This window comes from Leptinotarsa decemlineata, unplaced genomic scaffold, assembly GCF_025532065.1.
Source record: "Leptinotarsa decemlineata unplaced genomic scaffold, Ldec_3_MD MMD2_P_RNA_scaffold_4, whole genome shotgun sequence".
Lineage (NCBI taxonomy): Eukaryota > Metazoa > Arthropoda > Insecta > Coleoptera > Chrysomelidae > Leptinotarsa > Leptinotarsa decemlineata.
Window position 1 is genome coordinate 2770028 of NW_027412531.1, and position 15413 is coordinate 2785440.

At 34.3% G+C, this 15413-nt stretch overlaps 1 protein-coding gene across 1 annotated transcript in view; it reads right to left on the bottom strand.

Moving 5' to 3' along the window:
• Positions 1-7373: 7373 nt before the first annotated feature.
• The window catches only part of LOC111509324 (importin-4), a 75228-nt gene continuing 67188 nt past the window's right edge, over positions 7374-15413 (bottom strand). The window contains exon 14 of the mRNA XM_074186667.1: positions 7374-7633. Within this exon, the coding sequence (XP_074042768.1) occupies positions 7509-7633 (125 nt within the window). The 3' untranslated portion in view covers positions 7374-7508. The remainder of the gene's footprint in view (positions 7634-15413) is intronic.

Here is a 15413-nt window from a genome sequence, read left to right on the forward strand (position 1 = left end):
CCCTTTAAATGTTGAATCATTATTTCATTCCTCTTTTTCAAGTATTTAAATAATTTTTTAAAGAAAAAGGTTGAAATGATAAGTTTGAAATGCGTGTTTTAGAGCTCTTTTATGAAAACTACTTGATTTTCGTCAGAAGGTACATTCCCCATTACCTTGTCTCCCTCCAACCTCAGTTGTTGCTCATCAACATCTTTTTCGGATATATCACCAAGTTCAAGTCTGGCTTCAAGTGTGGCATAACTCGAGTTGCTCGTTTAGGGGTATATATTTCTGGTTTTTAATTGATTTGTTAAATTTTCATGGCTTCCAACAAATTCATTTTTCCCCTTTATTACATATGTGTAGGATTTTGAGGTTATCTTTACTTATCTTGTGTTTTGATTCTTGAAAATGTTTGTACATTGTAGATTTTTTTGTCAAACAGACGCGTTCACGCAGCCTTACGTCAAAATTTCTACCGGTTTGGCCTGTATATACTGCAGAGCATTCGCCACACTCTATTCTATATATACCCGATTTTTTCATTCATTGTCGTTTGGGTTTTGCATTAAACAGATTTCTGCCTAAATTGTTATTACTTATGAAAGCTGTTGATATTTTGTATTTAAAGAAATAATTTTCTGAAACTTATACCTGTGTAGTTTATGCTGCTATACTCAACTATATTGTGGTCTCGGCAGTTTGGGTATAATTTACTCATAAGTGTTTTGTGAGCTTTACCAGATTTTTTTTCTTTAGAGAAATTCGTACCTGATTGTTTACTGCAATTTGCTCAATTATTTTTAGTTCATCTTGGAAATTCTTTTCAGGTAAAGGGATTGCGAAAGTTCTGTTTACCATCGACCTAAACGCGGATAACTCATGTGAGAGTGGACTGAAAGAGTCAAAGGGAATTGTGAAGTCTCTGAACATTTTTCCGGTAGATATTGAATTGAAAACCATCATTGGAAAAACAGGAAACAGAGAGTGTGAAGCACAAGGAGTAAATAAAACGTGAAAAAACCATTAAAAATTATCGACGATTGTGTAAACCAACGAAATTAGAAGGAAGATAGATTGATTCAAAGACGTTTACTCTCTATTACAAGATGAACAATAATTGAAGTCGAAAAGACATTATAAATAGATTCAATTGATGACATTTTCAACTTTCCTCAAGAATAGATACATTTTCGATGTAAATAAAGTAGTCAATTCCTACATATTCTGAAAGCTCATAGTGTGGACTATTCTGGGATCGCCCTACGTAAAGGGTGTTTCATTTAAAAAAACAAGAGAAAAAGTGATCCCGAGTTTTGTTTACCCCTGTGTAGAAAAAGCGGCATTTGGTAAACTATTGAAAGATATTTGGTTGAAAAATGTTTTTCATTCCATTTGATCGAGTAGGAGATATTTGGTGTTGAATTAACTCATTTTTTGACATGAATTTCACTAGAACTTCTGAACCACCGGTATGAACTAAAATAACTTTATACTTTTAAGAAGCACTCTGCCCAAGAAGTTTAATAGTGAAAAATTCTGGAGTATTTTATTTAAAAAACATAAGTTTCGTATGTCACACATTCATTGGTATATTAGTAATAATTATTGATACTCATACACAGCTTTCATCAATCTCTACAACTTTTTTCATGAAACATTTTTTTGTATCTCTAATAGGGAAGCAGCTATCGTGCACCCACCTATCGTTGATAAACCCTGTATATACAAATCAAAAGGCAAAGAAATCGTGGACACAACACTTCAAAAAGGGGGATCAAACTGCAGACACGTGTTTCTGGCTATGCACACAATCACATATGTCACCAACATAAATATGCCAACCGCACATTTGTGGTTTTATTAAGAAGACCTAGCATTCCCAGGTGAATTTCATTAGTTCACTTTGGAGTGAATTCCGTTAAAAATCTTTTTTGGATGACGCCTAGTTCTTTATCATCATCATAAAATATCTTCAACGGAATGGTTACTCCAAAGTGATGGTGGAACAGACTTTTTGGTTGGAAGACAGCAAAAGCCTCGCAAGGAAAAGCTGTCACAACCAGTGCTTGCACTTCCCTACATCAGAGGATAGTCAGGGATAAGAAGAATTGGGTCCAAGTACATCAAAACCTGCTTCAGATCCGGAAACACCATTCGTAGCAGCCTCACGAAAACCAGTCCACCAAACACGTACTGCGATTCCAAGAATTGAATTTACCGGGTACCCTGTAAGTGCAGCAAATCCTATATCGGCGAAACTAAGGGGCCATTGAAAGTCCGCATTACCGAACACAAAAAACACACAGCGAGGGGAAACCAGCAAATCGGAAATATCAGAGCTTGTTTGGACTCATCAACATAACATCAAGTGGTCCCGAGCTGAGATCATCCATAGAGAGAAGCATTGATTTAGAACAAAATTCAGAGAAGCCCTAATATGATGTCCAACGACGCATTCAGCCAAGCTCGCAGAGACACGCAACATATGGAAACCCGTAATCAAGCGGAAAACGGACATCTCCCGCTAAACTGGTGAAGCAGATAGAGGGAAGAGGAGATAGGTGAAAGCACTCGAATGACCTATAAATAATCAGATCTCGGAGGAATAGTCCAGTCATCACCCGAAGACGATTGTAGATACTAACAATCGTCGTGATGTAACTTAGCTTGAAATTTTTCAACTTTTATTTCTTTTTAATTGTACAATTTTCAATTTCTTGCTCAATTTTTATTTCATATTTATTTCATTTCAGGTTTTTTGCCTAATATAATTGTTGTTTTCAGCTATTCATTTGAATTTTCTATTTTATTTGTCCTTTCAGGAATTTCATATCATATTATACCATATATTAGACAGTGGAAACCTGAACTAATGACATTCATCATGAATCATTGTCAACCACCTACAAACACATAGGCCTTCTTTGAACTTCCTCTTAAACCAGTGTTCCTCCCTGTGGAAAATCTCAGCTTGAGAACACTTGGTGTTATGTTGATGAGTCCAAACATGCTCTGCTATTCCCGATTTGCTGGTTTCTCCTCGCTGTGTGTTTTTCTTGTTCTCGGCAATGCGGTTTTTCACTGGCCTCTTAGTTTCACCGATATAGGATTTTTCGCACTCACAGGGTAGCCAGTAAATGCAATTCTCGAAATCGCAGTCCACGTTTGGTGGCCCGGTTTTCGTGAAGCTGTTATGAATGATGTTTCCGAGACAACATGATGTTACAATGATGAGCCCAAACGTGCTCTGCTATTCCCGATTTGCGGGTTTCCCTGTAATCAATCGGAAAACGGTCACTTCCCGCAAAACGGTCAACTGTATTTGTATCTTGATTGTTTTATTCGTTTTATCGTATTTTTATCTCACGTTTTATTGCTTATTATAATTGATATTTCAGCTATTGATTCTGATTTCATTTGCTCTTTCATAAATTTCGAATCATAGTAGAATTATATTAGACAAGAGAAGTCCGAACTAATGAAATTCCCCATGAAACATTGTCAACCACTTTCAAACAAACATTCCCAGTTAATATCTTACATGACCACGTAGTCAGCAATAGCTATAGCAATTGCCAAACGTGATGGCGAGCAATCGCGCAAGTATAGACTCTCCCAACTAAATTACTATTGGAATACGATAAGCCCCTTACCGGCCAGTGACGTACCTTTAATTAGTTTCAATTAGGGTAGCAAATGAAAACATGACTTCTTTGTAATTTCTTTTTACACGCTTTATATTAGCTTCACCTGTATGTATGTATGCATGTTTGTTTGTAACTCTCAAGCTCGGGATATGTATTGACAGAATTATCGGCATTATTGCTTGATCTATTCGCGGGCAGATGGCGCTGTACGTAACATACTTGATAGGTTGTTCTAAAGAAAATCAAAATAATAAATATCAATACGGCTGGGTGGTTTAAATAAAATATAGTTTAAAAACAAAAAAACGCGCTTTTATAACAAATGAAACTTAAAAGTAAAAAATAAATATAGTTTAAAAAAATTAAAAAACACGCTTTTAAAGAACATCGAACTGAAAAGTTGAAAATAATTATAGTTTAAAGAACTAAAAAACACGCTTTTAAAGAACATCGGACTAAAAAGTTAAAGATATTTTTTTTTAATAAGCTCAAAACAATAACGAACGGAAAATACTAGTATTATTGTGACAAAAGCGTGGGCGCTTTGTGCCATATTTTCTGTATATCAAGCGCCCGTCGCTTTTTTCACAATAATACTAGTATTTTTCGATCGTTATTGTTTTAAGCTTATTGAAAAAAATTATTTTTAGTTCGATGTTCTTTAAAAGCATGTTTTTTAGTTTTTTTTAAACTATAGTTGGGAGAGATGAGTGTTTCGAAATTTCATTTCAAAATATTTGTTTTTTTATAATTATGTATCTCTCCTCGATATAGTCTTCGGACACGTTTTCATCTCTGTTAGAGTATTGGTATAGTCGAAGTAAACAATATTGTGCACATTTAAAGGTCGCGGCACTCTCAAAGGCCAAAAAAACCTATAACTACATTGAAATGAACCGGTAGCGAACTAGTCCACGTGGACTGTAGACTTGGCGGTTCGTGTTGGATAATTTTTACTAACCGAGTTTTATGATTGGCTAAAGAATCATTAAATTAAATTTGAAGTCATGTTGCAGTGACGAATAGATATCGGGGAAGGTTATCGATGTCGTGTTCAGTTCAGGAACTGATCGCGATTTGATTGTTGAAATTCGATATTGGTGCAGTTATGATTACTTAAAATTTTTGTTATCTGTTTAAAATGTGGCGTCCTTGGACTAGTACTAATAGTAATAACGAGTGTGATAACAACGCAGACTTTTTCCAGTGTAGTGATTCCAATAGCGATGGTGAACAATGCGAAAAAGAGATACCAGTGAATAAGATTCGGATGTATTTGAATATTGAAACACAGAGAATATGTTTCAATGTATATAAAAATCTACATCTGAAGTTTGGTTTCAAAGGAAACAAGCAACATCAGATTTGACCGAAATTCCTTTCTCAACTGTACGTAAAATAGTCAAAAAACAAACCTTATGAACGCAAGACGCGATGCGATACAGGATTACCAAAACCTTTAGATGTTCATCTAATAAAATCATTGAAAAAAACAATATACGACTGTTACAAACGTGTCATAACGTGAGCTGCTGTGACAAAACTCTTCAGAATTGGACAAAGAAACTAGGATTTAGATTTAAAATGATAAACAAACGTCAAGCAGTTCTGAAAAGCAGAAGAAAGAACAAATAACTAAATATAGACAAGACCAACGGCAAATTTTCTATTTGGACATATATATTTGGTATATATATATATGTATATATATATATATATATATATATATATATATATATATATATATATATATATATATATATATATATATATATATATATATATGTAAATGTAGTCAAGCTATTGGAAAATAATTCCATGAAAATCAAAACATAAATAGATAAGTACTACTCTGATCATTCCCATATTGATTTCAATTCAAGAGCCACCTGTAGACAGCTGTTTCAGCCTATTGGGCATCGTCATTACCGAGCAGGTAGTCCTCAATTGGAGACAAAATGTGAATAACCAAGAAAAGTACCTCATAAAAATAACTGTTTAAACGCAAGCGAGACATAAGTGGAACCACCTATTGGTGTGACACCCATAATTTCTAGAAACATGTGGATTCGTTTTCCGATGGCATTTCAGGTTAGCTTCCCAAATTTCTGCGGTCGCAGTTGTCGGTTGATTGGTCAAACCACCAACACTGACATAAAAACTTGGCAAGTTAACTTGGGTGTCACACCAATAGGTGGCTCCACTTATGTTTTGCTTGCGTTTAGGCAGCTATTTTTATCAAGTACTTCTCTGGTTTTTCACATTTTGTCGTGCGTAAGGGCCGCCCTAAACACACCCAGATACGTGCCCAACAGGTACATCAACAGAGACTTGGACCAGGACCCCCATTACGTGGACACATACCTGAGAAAACACGCAGAAAGCGTGTTTGAAAGAATCAGAGCGCAAGATAACCCGGCGTTTCGAGACCTGCACGAAGCGCTGAACAAGGACGACCCCGATTCAGAGAACGGGATAAATACAAAAGACCGATAGACCAGAACAACATGCCTCCCCCGCGAGTCGCCGTCAGGCGGCTCCGGTAAGTATAATATTCCAGCGTGTACTAACCATATATTCTCTTTCAGCAAAACCGCGATTTCACTTTTCAACTCACCTTCTCTCAGCTTCACTGAGAAACGCCCGTCTGCCATAGCTCTAGCCGCCGTTAGTTTTGGGGGCCCCCATGCAAAAATTCTGTTAGGAATACCGCGACAAACAAGAGCCAAATAATTAATTAAAACACGAAGTTAGATAGGGAAATAAAAGCACCTAAAGGCTGGTTTCCAACCCAAAGAGGTTAGATTTCAATCTTGCTGAAGTGCCTAGCAGCTGGATTGAGGACCGTTTCCTTAAGAAACGGGGGTGGAAGGAAAGGGTCGCCAGGTCCAAACCTGCGGAAATGATTCCGTAAGGAGGGAGCTTGCGACCTGGGCACACAACCCGGGAGGGGCATGGGGGGGCACATTTTGTCCTCGATCGAGGACCGCCTGCCCGGTACTGACGATGCCCAATAGGCTGAAACAGCTGTATACCGGTGGCTCTTAAATTGAAATCAATATGGGAATGATCAGAGTAGTATTTTAAATTTTATTATCCCTGTTATGAACATTTTTGTTTCTTGGGAATAATAAAGATCATCACCTATTATTAAGTAATTCATCATTTTCAATTAAGAGCAATTTTCTGTTTTTCACAAGTGAAATTTATGTCTTGAAAGTTTTCCACAACTTGTTTCTGCCTATCATTGGAGACTTTAGTCTTCAAGGCTCCCGTTATGGATATTTAATTGAAAAAATCTATTAACGATGCAAGTGTTACATATTTTTGTTAGTCACTGTATATATAAAGCCATAAAAAATCTTTCGAGATTTGTTATATCAAATTGTACAATAAAATTGCATATTCAAATTCATACTATATTTTTCACTTTTTAATGAACTCAATTATGTATGGAATAGCAACTTGAAAATAGAAATAGATTATAGTCATTTATATTCAATACCCACCATCCTCAGAATACTCAACTGAGTCAAATACAGACTTCGCAAGCACTGACTTTCTTTGAAGAATTTCCATTAGGTTCTAATAAAGTTCCTCTTTATCTCACGATGTAATATTTACGTTCAGTTGAATTTCTATTGAACTTTACCTACTTTGAATACAGTACCTGCATTAAAATAAAATTAACATGATTAGTATAACTATTTTGACAGAAAGAAAACTTCATAAAACTTTGCCTTTCTTGTTTTAAAATTTTCATTTAATAACTGAATTTGAGTAACGAAAAATAAATAAATGATATTAGTATTACTACAAAAAAGCTTTTCTCAATATTATAATTATATTATAAAATAGTCACATTCATGCAGTTCATCAGGAAAATAATTTATGAATAGATTCCCTAGTTGTTGGTTCAAAGGAAGACAGCGCACTTCCAAATTCTTCTGGAAAATCTCTATTCACTATTTTGATGAAATTGATCAAAACTCCTTTGACTTCTGAAAAAGAAAAAAGAAAAATACATCTAACAACTGTTTTCACAATTTCCTTGACTGCAAATGAAACGTAATGCTCAGTCAGTCACATTTTATCATCTCACATTCAGAATCACCTGTATACCAATCAGGCATTTACATTTTCTGATATAAATCTGAACTAACATTTTTTGCAGTTTTTTTTCTTCATAAAATACGCAGTAGCTACTAGTAATGTCACAAAGAAATCAGCATGGTTGGACCGTAGCCTGGTGGGTTGACTTGGGTGGTCAACTCCACTCAGTCAATCAACCGCTGTGTGAACCGGTGGTTTGAACCGCAAGGTTGGTTGATCGATTTTCGCTTCCTATCGTTCAAGGCAGGGGTTCCCAACCTTTTTGCACTTGCATACCACTTGACTTTTTGAGAAATATTGGCGTACCACCAGACATAAATATTTTAATGAACGTACATTATTTACTCTTCTACAAGTGTTCAAAGGCTTTTTTAATTAAATTCCTAGATATTTGTTTATTTATAACATGCTTATAGTAAAGGAGAAATAAAAAGATTGAAATGGTATTCATTTACAGTTTTATTTATTACTCATAGGTCTAAAAACATACAAATGAAAATTATTTAAAAGTCAGCAAAAAATCAATCATCATACAAAATATACTTTTATTTATTTATTCATTTACGGCAATGCCTATTTTTTACAAGATAATTAACAAGTTCACACATATGTATTTAACAGTAATATAAGCTAGGTTTAAGGAAAAAATATATGAAATAAAATAAAAAAATTGTAAAAATAATCAACTACAATCTTTTTTTCACAGTCTTTTTAAATGTTTCCAAAGAAGAATAAAAAAATTCTAAATCTACATTGTATGTATTTGCAAGTCTCAAAAATTCTACCTACAGATTCATTCCGGCCATAGTTGGTACGACAAAAGGGTACTTTGAAGATTTCCGAATTTCATGTTCCACTTGGATTCACATTTAAAGTTATAAGTTCGACAAGTTCCGGGGAATTGATACTACCGTTGATTATTTTATGAATTAGTGTAAGGACTGCTTCTAATCTTTTATGAGCCAGAGTATTCATGTTAAGAATGTCCAATATAATTTTATAGTCATATTCACCAATATGATATCCCAGTTTATATGCAGAGTACCTTAAAAACTTATTTTGAACACTTTCAAGCATATCAATATCCACATGATATGAAGGGCACCGAATTGTGGAATTGTATTCGATTATTGATCTAACAATTAAACAATTTATGATTTTTATTGAAGTGAGAGATAAAATTCATTTGCAGATCTAAGAATGAAACCTAAAATTTTTAGTGCTTTAGAAGTAATATTTGCAATATGGGGTTTAATAGTATATTGTGTAACAAGTGCGTGAAATCGACTTTTTTACACAAGCGTGGAATTTGCGACACGAGCCCTCAGGCGAAAAAAGTCTTCACGCACATGTTGCACACTATACTTTTTCTACGACCATACAGAGAAAATTAAGCACCATTAGTTTAAAGAGCTTTATTGAATTTCAGAATAATTAACAATTAATTCTTATACTGAGATTATTATTTTTGGTTTTCATTCTGATGTGGAATAATAATGATTATTAATAGAAATATTGGAACCTGTCACCATTCCAAAACTTACACCTGCAGCATTTGATTTTTCTATTAGTGTGTTTCTTGACTTGGAAGTTGAGATGATAGAAGTAGTGGCGATAGGGGCTGAGGAAATTTGATTTTGAGGCGATAAAATTTTATTTGCCACATCAATTTTCTGAGTAATTGAGTTTTCTATATAATGTTCTGCCACTGCAGAGGATTTCCAACCTCCATGTTTTTTTTAAGGTAAGCAAATCGCCTCCAGCTTCTACTAATAACGTGGCGGATGACCGCCTAAAACAGTGGCCTGTATATTGTTCAGCATGAGGTAAATTTAGGTATTTTGCGATTACCGAAGGAACTTTACCAATTTTATCTATACCAACGATCTGGCAGGTACATTTTCCACCTTGATAATTAATAAATAATTTTTTTTTCTGCGTATTTTTGCGGACGGAGTGCCATATATTTTCGGTATAATTCAAGATGTTCCGTGATGGTAAATTTTCTTGAGATTGTGGTTTTTGTATCATGGACGTTTACTATGAGTATTGTACCTAAATCTTCAATATCATCTAATTTCAGTTTATAGAGTTCATCTCTTCTAAGAGCTCCAGCAAGTCTAAATATTAGTATAACCTAAAAGAAAAAGAAATTACAATATAGAAACTAAAAAAAGATTATGGCTGTCAGAAATCGAACCCAGGTCCTTGGGCGCGCGAGGCCGACGCACTACCGCTGAACCATTCGTATTTACAGATATATGTGTGAAAACGCGATTCTCAACGCCCAATTTAAAATAATTTAGAAGATCATAGTTAGATATCACATTAACATACTTTTAGATAATATATCTGAATTGGCCAACTATACTTATTAGGATCTACTTTATTTATAGATATTATTTTCTATTTATTTAATACTACCGTGAGACATTAAACTTACCTTGGTCAATAAAAATTTTTCGTCAGGAGCTTCTTGTATAAACTTCAGTATTTGTTCTTTCTCCAAACCTCTGGATTTTTTGGGAACGTATCCCTCACTCTTCCTTTTTAAAAAAGCACGTACCTTAGGATAGTCAATATTTATGTTTTTTTTTAATGCTGATGGTACTTTTCAGCATTGAGAAATTACTCCAAAGTGTTGCTGCCTTAAAGTTCTTGGATAATTCTGACAAATATGCCAATATTACCTTTTCAGAAAATGAATTGATATTCTTTGTTTTCCTCCATGCCATGAATTTCTCATACGTATTTTCATACACGCTCAATGATTTTTGGGGTAATAAAGTCTTACTAGCCTCATTGGCTGCATCCATAACATCCGGTGGGGTACTTCGTATATCTGAATGATCAGAATCCATTATAATATAATGTTAAAATATTAATAATTAACTCTCAACAATGAGCTCACAACAATAATGATCAAGCTATTTTGACAGTTTATTTATGATTTATTGCTGCTCTTAAACAAAAGATGTACTAAGGCCGCCTATCAGCGAAATATTCATGTATTAGGTCTTATGGACAGACTACAATGAATTTCTTATGAGTATATTTCACGCACTGGTAATAAAAACACTTGATTGTACCATGTTATTCTTATGGGTTTATTTCACGCCCTAGGGCGTAAAAATAATTTCACGCAGAAGGGCGTAAAAATAATTTCACGCACAAGGGCGTGAAATTACATTTTACGATTCGTGAACGGTGTGTGAAAGTACTATTTCACGTACGGGAGTAGAAAAATGATATTTTTGGGTCTAGAGTGATTCCTAAATCTCTGAGTGTGTTTGTTGTTTTCAGTTCTGATTGATTGATTTTATAAGGCCTGTTAATGGGATTTTTGTTTCGGAAAAAAGTAAATTTTCGACATTTGTCTATATTTAATTGCAGTAGATTTATATCACACCAGCGAACAGAGTTAGATAAATCGTACTGTAATAATTTTGTACCAGTTGAGTCATGAATAACTTTAAACATCTTCAGGTCATCAGCAAACAAAAGAAATTCACTATGAAGAATAACATCTTTCAAGTCATTGACAAATAAGTTGAAAAGCAATGGCCCTAAATGAGAACCCTGTGGTACACCCGATGAAACTATGATTGAGGAAGATACTGAGTTACCTTATTTTACAAATTGTACTCTGCAGGCTAGATAATTTTCTATCCATTTCAGAATGTTTTCTTGAATACCCAAAGCGTTTAGTTTATGCAACAACAAATTGTGGTTTACTCGTTCAAATGCCTTTGAAAAATCTGTCTAAATAGAATCCACCTGGTGTCTATTTTCGAAGGGGCGTTTATTATACAGTGTTGGTAAATTAGCAGATTTGTGCTGTTAGATCTACCACTACTGAATCCATGTTGTTGATTAATGATTTTGTCTACAATCCCATGTTAATTTTGTGTAATTAGGCTGTCTAACAATTTGGTAATTCTGATTGATTACAGACTGCTCGACAATTTTTTATATCATTATGTGATCCACTTTTATAAATAGGTTTCAAAAAACTGTTTTTCCAATAATCTGGAAAGATCGACGATTTCAAGGAAATATTGAATATCATGTGAGTTGGTTTGACCAGGGTGAAAATATATTTTTTGATTAGAAATAGCGGAATTCCATCAGGACCTGTAGACAATTTCTCAGGTGATGACATGACTAGATCGATTATTTCTTTATTCTGGAATTTGTTCAACTGTTTCATCACTGTAGACTGATGAGAAATATTCTGCAAAAAGATTCACAATATCATCACTATTTTCACTGACAGAGTTATCATAATACATTTAAGTCTTTTATAGTCTTTAGTGCAAAACTTGTTGTTGTTTGCCTCTGATTAAAATATCAATGGAATGGAATTCATCTTCACTCCTAAGTTCTCTTCAACACTTATTCTGCTTCTAGCTTCTATACTTTTTTTTTATGTACAAGAGTTCAGAAAATCCACTCTCACAGAAGTAACTCGTAACAAATGGCATCAAAATAGCATAGCTTGCTGGAAGAACAAAAGGTACTCGATTTTAAATCTGATCCAGAAATTAGTAAAAGATTTATCTTTAAAATAATCTTTCATGGAACTATCTTCTGTAAGGTCGATAAAACTTTCTTTTAGTTCCAATTCATTTGGTGAGATTCCCGCAAAAAGGATTTCTGATCCAGTCCACTTTTGAATAATCTTCAGAGAAATACTTCTTAAAGCTTTTTTGAAGGCCTTCCAAATGAACAATAATATCTGCAAGCACATCTAGTATTGGAGACATTTCATTTTCTTCAAAAAATGATGATAGAGATAAATTATCCTACTGTATTTGTGAACGAAACAGGACCAACTTTTTCTTGAAGGAGTTTATTTTGTCACTGGCTGTGAAGGCTGTTGTGTTTGGTCCCTGAAGTCCCAAGTTCAGTGTGTTGAGTTTGTTAAAAATGTCTGCTAGGGAAGCCAATCTTGACAACCATTCTTCATCAGCAAACAATTTTTCCATGTCATGATTTTTTTCACTTAAAAACACGAAAACTTCTGATCTCAGTTCAAAGAGACGGTTCAAAATTTTCCCAGGAGATAACCACCTCACTTCTGTATGCAAGAGTAAAGTTTTGAACTTGCCACCCGTTTCTTCACACATCAAGGAGAATAATCATGTGTCTAGAGCCCTAGCCTTTATGAAGTTAATAAATAACTTTCACAGCTTCTGATAGAACGGAGTTAAGATTTTCCGGCATATCTTTAGCAGCTAATGCTTCTCGATGGATAACACAATGCGTACTTTTGTATTCAGGAGCAACTCCCTTCAATTTTGCTGCTAGCCCTGTCAATTTTCCTGACATAGCTTTTGCCTACTTTGAGCACATATTCATCAATTACCTTTCAATTGGTTCTCTAGTTATTTACAAGAAAGGTCACAGTGTACTAAAGTAAACAACTACATTTCAACAAAAAAAGCCATCAATACCTGTGTTCCACAAGGTAGTGTATTAGGTCCGTTACTGTTTATTTTATATCTAAATGACATCAATCATATTCAGGACTGTGAATTTATAAACCTCTTTGCAGATGACACTTTGCTGACAGCAAGCGATATCAGCTTAACGAATGCTGTCAAAAAAATTAATAATATGCTTATTAGAATATCCGAATTCCTCAACATCAATAAAATGAAACTCAATATAAACAAAACCAAATCAATGACCATAACCACTCAATATAAATATAATCTAATCGACAAAAAATCCATAAACATAAAAATATATAGTGAATTGGTTGAGGAATTCAAATACCTCGGATTTATGATAGACCACACTCTGAGCCTAAAAAAACATTTTAATTACATTCATAACAAAATTATTAAAAAAAAATTCTTCTTTACAAGAATTAGTAACACGTTGACATTTGAAACATCACTAACAGTCTATAATACGATGATTCGACCTCATTTTGATTACTGTCTAACACTTCTCAACCTTTTTGATGCAAATTCTATATCCTCTTTGCAAAAACTACAAAATAGATGTATGCGTATACTCCTAAAATGTAATAGATACACCCCTATAATGACCATGCTTCGGGTTCTTGATTGGTTATCTGTAAAAGACAGGCTTTCCTATTTTTCCATGATATTTATTGTCAAAATTATTACTGGAAAATTTCCTACCTATTTCAACCAGTTCATAACTTATCAAAATGAAATCCATGATTACCCTACACGAGGGAATAAGAACTTATATGTTACCCGAACAAAATATATCATGACAATGAATTCTCTTTTCCACAAGGGTCTCTTGGACTACAATAAACTTCCCAATGATATTAAATGTAGTGACTCCATTTTAATTTTTAAAAACCGTCTAACTAAATATCTGAAAGAAAACTATGTTTGAGTTTAACATATCTTCCACATTTATATCAGCTTCTCAGTTCATTGGTCTATCGGGAGTTGTACACTCCATCCTCTGATTTTATTTATTTTTATTATTCTTGTTATACTTTTGCTTGTATTTTCAAAATGTGATTGTTATAACAGTATTATGTATATTAGAATCCCTATATTGATAAATGCTCTCTTCTTCTTCTTAAAAATGAGTTGCACTGTGATATTTGATTCAAGTGGTTTGCAGAAAAAAACTCTTCTATCACCTCTTCATTATAATCAAATCATACGAAAACAAGTAGCTGCGCCACGTTTGTAACATCAGTGCTTTCGTCGACTTGAAGTGCAAAATAAGTGCATTCTTGGAGTTTTGAAGACAGTTGTTCTTCAATATTATTAGACATATCGTCAATTCGTCTTTTTACTGTGTTATTTGACAGTGGTATTTTTTTAATTTCTTTGGCTGCCTTGTCTCCTAACACGGCTTCAACCGTATCCACAGCGGCCGGCAGTAAAAGCGTCTCACCTATTGTGTGAGGCTTTCCATCGTTTGCAATTCTTAAACTAGCAAGGTATGACTGACGCCTTTATCAAGTTAGTAGCAGTATTGACAAACTTGTCAAACATTGGGTTTCTTTCTTTAAAAAATTAGATTTTCTTTTAAAAAATTCAATGGGCTTACCAATCAAATCAGGGTGCTTAGTATTTTGGTGTCGCATCAGTAAAGAAGGCTTCATGGATTGGTTCGTAAGTGTTTCAAGACATACGACACATCGAGGAATAGGAATGTCACTGGTTTCAGTCCCTGGCTTCACTATAAAGCTGTACTGTAGGTAGCTTTCATCGTATTTACGATTGGCAGGTAATTTAGGTTTTTTAGCACGATTCTTTGAAGTAGAAGAGGACGTCAGAAATCGTTTCATAGTTCAGTAATATCAGAAAAATTTAGCATAGAACTGGGTACACCGCAAGGAAGTATCCTAGGCCCGCTACTATTCATCTTGTATGTCAATGATCTGCCTTTACACATAAGTACGGGAGAGACATTCATGTATGCAGATGATACCTCAATAGTGGTGCATGGCAAAACGCCAGAAGAAGCAAATAACAGGGCTCTTACAGTCATACATGAATTTCATGAATGGTGCCAAAGAAATCAACTTTTAATCAATATTAGTAAGACAACATGCATTGAATTCACTGGAATGCATAAAAACCAATCAGACTACAATATATTAATAAACAATATCACGATGAGCATGTGTGCAGATGCAAAATTTTTGGGCACATTCATCGA